We start from the raw sequence: 7,504 nt of genomic DNA on the forward strand, positions 1-7,504 counted from the left end.
TTTTCTCACGATGCTGCCGTTCGTTGGATAGCTTAACTGTTCAGGTACACTCCGTGTCCAACGACTGGGCGTGCGACGTCAAGTACATCAACCCTCTATCCAAGCTATCAAGTCTCCAGCTCTGCAAGTCCTGGATCTCTCCCCTCGCGGAAGACGAGGTCGCCGAGTATCTCGCAGGGATCTTCCCTCTAGCCAGCATCAAGCATACCTTCTGCCCGACGCTCTGGGAACGGCAACACAGGCCGATCGAAGTACAGGCGGGCGCAGTCATTGAGCGGATCAACTCCCTGAGGGAAGAGCTTGCTCCGAGTATTGCCAGGTTGGCTACAGCAACGAAGGTGCGGAAACTCGCGAAGAAGCATCGAGGCCGTTCTCGTGATGCTGATGCGCCATGAGGGCCGGCTGCTGGCTTGTCGTTTCAGGGTATGTGAGCAGTGTCCCGCCTCTATCTAGCTTTGTAGTCCATGCTAACGGCATATGCTAGGGCGCATCTGTAGTGACGACTCGGCGTGTGTCCGTCATCTACCCCGCTCGAGATGGAAGCGTCAGGCCTAGTTTGGGTGACAAAGCGAGGCGGGTGTTCCTTCGTGTCTAAACCTCAGTATTGCTGTTTCACGGAGTGCTTTAGTCTCAGTGTCGTCCGTGTACCGTATCATTTCGCTTCAGCATTTCTGTGTTATGAGGGTAGGCCTTTTCTCCGGGCGTTAATTTGCGTACATCTTTGTGGCTGCTGCGAAGAGCCGTAGTCATGGGAATATTAAACTCGCACGAGATATAAATCAGGTTTTGAAGGTTGATAAGTAAATATAAGAAAGTGCTATAAATGATATTTTACCGTGCGAACGCTGGCCGCGGCAGTAGCGCCTCGCCTTCGATTTCACCTGAGTTGTTGCCTGTCATCTCCTGGACACTGACTCACGAAATGCATCCCTGCTTGAATATTGATGAAATTGTGCAGAATATCGTCGGACATGTCGGAATGAACTCGACGCTCCATAGTATTGCGCTAGTGTGCCATGCGTTTGTCGAGCCGGCAAACGACAGGCTGTGGGTCGATCTAAAGGGTCTCAAGCCCTTGATCAACTGTTTACCAGACTATCTGGTAGGCGCATCTCAAGCCTCTGACAATGTCCTGGTGAGCCTATCATATACGCTGTGGTATGAGTGAACGTCCTCTTATCTCATCTGCGATGCTACGGCTATAGACTATCATCAAACCTCCGTTGCCAGCCGACTGGCAGAGGTTTCGGTATCACGCTCGCCAAGTGAAGTCCCTCCATGTCTGTCACGATAATCACACCAAATACGCGGTGGACGCAGCCGCTGTTGAGATACTGGCGAGGTACTATCCCGGCCCCATTTTGCCTAACCTTGCGCACCTGGATTGGGATAGCTCGGCCCTCGCGAAATATGCTCCACTCTTCATTCGGCATACACTGATTGCCTTCTGGTATGAGCCTGCGATGGAAGACGAAATGCGCACTGTTCTCAAGCATATAGGAACGAATGCACCCTCCCTCGAGCAACTGTGGTTTAGCCTTGCCGCTTGCCAGACATTAGGTACTCTTGATTCTGAATTGTCGCAAACCATCACCTCTCTAAGCCGCTTAACTACCTTTGCCTTTCACCAAACGGCGCCGCGATCCGATGTTCTCATGCATCTCTCCCGGTTCCGGCGTCTGACTACTCTCAAACTGCGTCTCTGCGCCGACTCAGACGGGAGCATCCAAAACTCCCAGAGTTCTCTTACCTTGGGGAGGTCCCCTAAACTGAAAAACCTCGTAGTCAGCCTTGACAATCTCACTCCTGCTTCATTAATTCTGCAGACATTCTCAGGATCGAGCCTCACTTCTCTTAAAATCTACATAACCCCACGAACTCCCGTCGAAGATTTTGGACGAGTTACGTTAGCCATCAGTCATTTGAAGTGTCTGCAACTCTGTTCGATACAGTTCCGGTTTTACGTCCTTCCAGGCGACTGGGAAAACGTGGTTATCGACGAGAGCACGCTGTCGCCTCTGTATCAAATTACGGGGATGCGGTGGTTCGAGCTCAACCATCATACACCGAAAATATCTCAACCAGAGGCCGTCCGCAACCTCGCAGCTACATGGAAGCACTTGCGGGAGCTGTTGCTCGTCCCCTGGTCAGATCACCATTGCCAGCTTCGTCTCGAAGACCTGTCTTTCCTCTCGCGGAGTTGTCTTAGTCTGGTGAGACTAACTGTCCAGATAACTCCCGTGGGCGACGGCTGGGTGTGTGACGTCGAGACTCATCGCTATCAGCCTCCGTCTCCCCTATTATACCTCCACCTCTGCAGATCCTACATATCTCCCCGCGCAGAATTCCAGGTTGCCGCCTATCTCGCAAATAATTTTCCATCTGCCACTATTTCGCACGACTTTCCAACTCGTCCGCGTACCTGGGAATGGAGTCAGAGACTCCTCTGGGTTCTGTCCGGGCCGCCTGCGCGCGAATTGGACGCGGGCGAAACTATTGAAAGGATCAACGAGCTGAAGAAGAAGTTAGCCCGCGACACTAGTGGCAAGGACAGACACAGGAGGTTATAAAGACGCCGCGTGGTAGATCCAGCAATGTTGCTCTCGTCTGTGCTGTACGGCACACGGCACCAATACCAGCTCGTACGTTTCATGCATTCACCTGCGGACTGTGCAGAATCAGATAGAGCGTGTCCATTTTCGCTGCAGTTCGTAATCTTCCATCGTCGTGTCTCCTGCTTCAAACTTTTGTTCATGTAGCTTTATTCGGGTTAGCCAGCCGTCAGTACGATTCATCGGCGAGAATTCGACCTCTCCACTGCTTGGTAGAGATCATCTCCGAGTGTAACTGTTCTCTACCATATCTGTAGCCCGTATTTAGTATTCCATATACTGGACAAAGATCTGCTTCGTAACCTCGATCGCTCCCGACTTGCGAGCCGAGTGTCTGAGCGCGCATCATGATGAAGCCATCTACGTACAGATCTCAATTTATGCAACACTTGCGACCGTCAGCACTAGCCAGACCCGTCCGTTTCAACAACACTTAGCTCATCGCTGACTTATGAATAGCGTACCTCACGGCGCGAGTCATTTTCCGGTCGTACTGCCTCGCCTGACGCGGCCTGGTTTATTTTATTAGCTCATCGATATGCACGTGAGTGGAATGAGTCCCTCCACTTATAATCAGACCGCACGCACATACTATGAGGGTTCAGGTTCTTGTCGTCACATTACTCGATGATCGTTCGGCGGTTCTGCTAGACGGCGACTAGCAACAACTACAGTGCCACGAGCAGAGGCCCGGCAGCCTCATTTTGTAGGTCTATGCAGAGGCTGACTCCACTGCGGACCGTAACAGTCTTTTTATGCTGCATGTACAAGAGTATGCGATGTTCTGCGATGTTCTGTAGAGAGCTGGACACTATGCTCTCAGTCAATTTCTGGGACAAAGCGCATACTACCGAGCACTCTCGCAGGAGGGGCGGGGATGCTCCGGGTCGTTGGTTGTGGGGTGACCTGAGACACTAATCCGTTCAACACTCACTGCCGATCTCTTGCAAACAATCATCTCTCTGAGTCATTTAACTACTTTCATTTTCCCCTACGTGGTGCCACGATCCGACGTTCTCATGCATTTCTCGCGCCTTCCACGTTTGGTTACTCTAAGGCTACATCTCGACGAGAACAATCAAGGCTCCTGGACTTCTCCTGCATGGGGAGGCTTCCCCTCGCTGAAGCGTCTTCTTCTCAATTCCAGCATACTCATGGATCGTGGTCTCATCGCCGCCACATTGTTTCTGCAAACCCTGTCGTCGTTGCGCCTTACCTCGCTCGAAATCACTGCAGCACCACCAGCCCATGTCGAGGATTTCGGGCGGCTCATGTTTGCTATGAGTCATTTTCAGCACCTGCAAGACTGTACGGTCGATTTTTATACCCTTAGCGACTGGCACAGCATGGTCATTGATGGAAACACGCTCTCGCCTCTGTACCAAATCTCAGGCATGCGGAAGTTTGGTCTGGGGTATGTGCTTATTATATTCCAGAGGGAGGCCGTCCGTGACCTCGCCGCTGCATGGGAGCATCTTCAGGAATTGCAGCTCTATCCCCATATGACCAACCGTTACCAGCTTCACCTCGAGGACCTGCCATTCTTCTCACAGAGTTGTCACACCCTGAAAACCTTAGTGGTCGAGCTATTCCCTGTAGGCTATAACTGGGTGTGCGACGCCAGTATCCACAGCTCTTCGTGCCCCCTGTCATGCCTCCACATCGGGAAGTCCGAGATATCTCGCCGCGCAGAAGCTGAAGTTGCCGCCTACCTCGCAGAGATCTTTCCGTATGCTGTCATTGAGCACAGCTTTCCACCTCCGCCACGGGGTTGGACAATATCAGAGTCATGCGCGGACGAATTCGAATTCGAAGCGACAGGAACTATTGCGAGGATTGATGCGCTAAAGAAGACGCTGATTCGTGGCGCTGTGAGGGCAAAAGCTAGAGAGGAAGATGATGATGACGCACCGGTGTCACTCTAGTGACAGTTCCCTCGTCTACACGGTGCGCCAATTCGGGAAGTTCGGAGGGTTTGTCGTCAATATCGCTCCGTGTGGCCAACGCAACGTTGCTTGGCCGAACTTGCACGTCGGTCGCGACCAATTTTTTTTCTCTGACGTGTTCTTATGTACGTGAGCAGAACGTGCTTATTCTTGACGCTATACCCACGCATGTATAAATCGATTGAACTCAAGCCACTGTTGCCATACGAACTAACGATTTGCTCTCCGTCGCTGCCAGAATTGGCTGGGAACGTCCACTGTACAGCGAGCTCACATAAGCTTGTTCGCCAGGTGCTCAGGCTTAACGCAGAGACAAAGATGCTGGACTTCGCGTCGCGCGCAAGAGGCTGTGCAAGGACCGGGCGGCCGCGCTCTGCTCAAGGCCCGTGCTCAGGACCCCTCGGCAGACGGAAACGCTCTTTTTTGTGCCCATGAATAGGCGAAGTTCTGTGATGCACTAAGCACCGTGCGTCTGTACTCACGGTCAATGGGGCGGCCTCGAGAAAAACACGTGTTGCTCGAGCATGACGCCTGCAGGCAACACTGCTCTGGGTCCTATTGCCCTCCAATGACGTCAGAGAGAATAGCTTCGCTCGTTGACGTTCCAAAACTTGACTGTCGAGGCATGCGACGTGCATAGGACATGTCCGTCAACTGATCGATGCTGGCTATGTCACTCGCAATCCCGAAAGAGATACGAGGCAAGCGTAAAAGGAGATATCATCGTGAAAGCCACGTACATTTCATAGCAGTATGCGGGAGAACTACATAATAGTACATGAGTTAGCATGAGCACGAGGCGAGGAATCGCGAGCATGATTTGAAAGTGCATGACGGACGTAGAGTATGCGAGTGTGCTTCTTTGAAATAGCCAGGAACGAGTCCACAACGGCGGGGCTTCGTTCGAACAACTCGATAATAGCCACCTGTTCACTGTCCGAGTATTCGTTGTCGTCCTCCATAAGATGTATAGCCTTGGCGCGACGCTCTGCGGCTGACGGACTCGAACGTCCGTGGATATGCTCGCCACCAGCCGGGGATGCGGCCCTCTGAGCACGAGCTGAGCCCATATGTGCGTTCTCAGATATAGACCTAGTCATGGTCGGCGACACCGGCGGAAAATCAGAAGAGGTGGTTGTACTGTTCCGGGGGCCTCGCGGACGCTTCCGGGATGTGCGGTCTGGGCTGGACGAGCGCTTGCGCTGGTTCCCCACGGTATGCTGGGATAGTGCAGGGCCAGATGCTGAAGCAGACGGTGCCTGCGCAGGCTTAACAGAAAGCGGGCGTGATATTACATGGTAGAGGACATACCTGAGCGCTGTACGAGTCGTCGCCTTCAAGCCAGAAATCATCCTCTTCATCGTATTCCAGAGCAGGGGAGGCTGGGGATTCACGTGCAGCCTCGGTTTGCGGAGCGGCTGGTAGAGGTTGTCGATCTGCAACGTCTTCAGGGCGGTTCATGTCACAAAGCACTTTCATCTTTTCAAACAAGGGCCAGGGTTTGCTACGATATTTCTTGTAACGCCCGTTGGCCTATAAATCGATGATTATACACCTGCACGGTAGCAGTTAAGGCGCGTGGCACGCACCATGACTATCTCTTCCCACTTGTCACCCGGAATGATGAGCATCTTCTTTTCGTCGTCCCACCCTATACCCGGCTGGTTCCTCAAACGGCAAAAATCCAAGAACCTATCCTTGAGCTATATAAGGGTCAGAAGAGATAAGCTGCATTATCATTTTACATACTGCGCGGAAGTGGCCAAAGCACCTCATTGCGGTCTTTGCAGCACCGTACTTGCCAGTACTCTCAGCGTTGACCTTGATAGCAGCCCGTCTCCAGACAATGCAGCGTGGGGAACCGTATGCCTCCCCTCTGGATCTGGCCTCCAGAAGGACATCCATCAGGATCTTGTCGTCTTCCGGAGTCCAGATGGCGCGGTTGCATCCAGGGACAGTCATAGAAGGAGTTCGTAAAGTATTGTGCAATTTGGAAGTAGACATATACATGTGGGAGTGGTATTATGTAATTCGGTGCATACAATAGTGGGGCGTTCAAAGGAAGATGTAGAAGTCGCTGGTAAGCCGCGTCCGCGTGCCCGGTGACTGAAACGCGGACAGTCACACCGTGACAACATCAAGGACCCCATCAAAAAGCATTGAAGCGCTGAATGTGCTTTGTCCCCAGGTAATTGAGCCCGGGTCATTAAACAACTGTATAAACACAATAAATATGTGAAAAACAATATCGCCGGTGGGGTTATCTCGTCACAAAGGTGGAACAACGTCAAAGTCAACATGTGTTCGGTAAGAGGTGTGCGGGGTCGTGTTTCAAAGCCGCCGGCAGTAGCGCTCACTGTTCAGCTGCGTTGTCAACTTGTCACTCACGGGCACCGCACTCCGACTCGCGATATGCATTCCTGCTTAAATATTGACGAATATTGTTGCTCAGCCGGACTCTGCATGTCGATAGAGGCCTGATTGCTGTTTGACTTGACATATTGCTTTACACGAGTAAAGTAAAACGTATCCCGGCGGTAAGCGCATCAGTCAGCCAAGTTCACATTCATTTTACTACATGACCCGACGGTCTGCTCGCCGCTACTGGTAGGTCGTGCTACAGTGGTGACAATAGCGTCAGAGGCGGTGTCAGTACTGGAGCAAGCTGAACGTACTCAGACGCTGTGGACGCAAGAAAGGCGCTGCAGCGTTGCGGACATGTCGGATAGCCTCGTGAGAACGAGACATGCAAGGACAAATCGGTACCAAAGGTGGGCGGACACATGGTATGCGGTCTCGTACGTAACACGATTGACCTCGTAATTCAATACAACTGGTCTCGTGGTCGCACGGCGATGTCCTGCAGTCACCGTATATGTATGTGGGAGCTGCATAGATCGTAGTAGTCGGCGATCGTTATCCGCTTACGCAACACGCGGAAATGTC

At 52.2% G+C, this 7,504-nt stretch overlaps 3 protein-coding genes across 3 annotated transcripts; 2 read left to right on the forward strand and 1 right to left on the reverse strand.

The window, feature by feature from the left end:
* Window positions 1–10: 10 nt before the first annotated feature.
* PHACADRAFT_211468 (uncharacterized protein) lies at window positions 11–2,838 on the forward strand (the record flags this gene model as incomplete). The annotated part of the gene is made up of 4 exons (XM_007398443.1): window positions 11–22; window positions 45–338; window positions 959–1,135; window positions 1,206–2,838. 4 exons carry the CDS (start codon window positions 11–13, stop codon window positions 2,568–2,570), a joined length of 1,848 nt encoding a protein of 615 aa, XP_007398505.1. The 3' UTR covers window positions 2,571–2,838.
* Window positions 2,839–3,631: 793 nt separating this feature from the next.
* PHACADRAFT_211469 (uncharacterized protein) lies at window positions 3,632–4,640 on the forward strand (the record flags this gene model as incomplete). Its single annotated transcript, XM_007398444.1, has 1 exon — window positions 3,632–4,640. The coding sequence occupies one exon, from the start codon at window positions 3,632–3,634 to the stop codon at window positions 4,535–4,537; it is 906 nt and encodes a 301-aa protein (XP_007398506.1). The 3' UTR covers window positions 4,538–4,640.
* Window positions 4,641–5,265: 625 nt separating this feature from the next.
* On the reverse strand, window positions 5,266–6,611 carry PHACADRAFT_186382 (uncharacterized protein). The gene is made up of 4 exons (XM_007398445.1): window positions 6,308–6,611; window positions 6,148–6,261; window positions 5,870–6,091; window positions 5,266–5,817 (listed from the first exon to the last, which is right to left on the reverse strand). The coding sequence occupies exons 1-4, from the start codon at window positions 6,566–6,568 to the stop codon at window positions 5,323–5,325; spliced, it is 1,092 nt and encodes a 363-aa protein (XP_007398507.1). The 5' UTR covers window positions 6,569–6,611; the 3' UTR covers window positions 5,266–5,322.
* Between the last annotated feature and the right edge of the window lie 893 nt (window positions 6,612–7,504).

The sequence above is a fragment of the Phanerochaete carnosa genome (genome assembly GCF_000300595.1).
Source record: "Phanerochaete carnosa HHB-10118-sp unplaced genomic scaffold PHACAscaffold_7, whole genome shotgun sequence".
Lineage (NCBI taxonomy): Eukaryota > Fungi > Basidiomycota > Agaricomycetes > Polyporales > Phanerochaetaceae > Phanerochaete > Phanerochaete carnosa.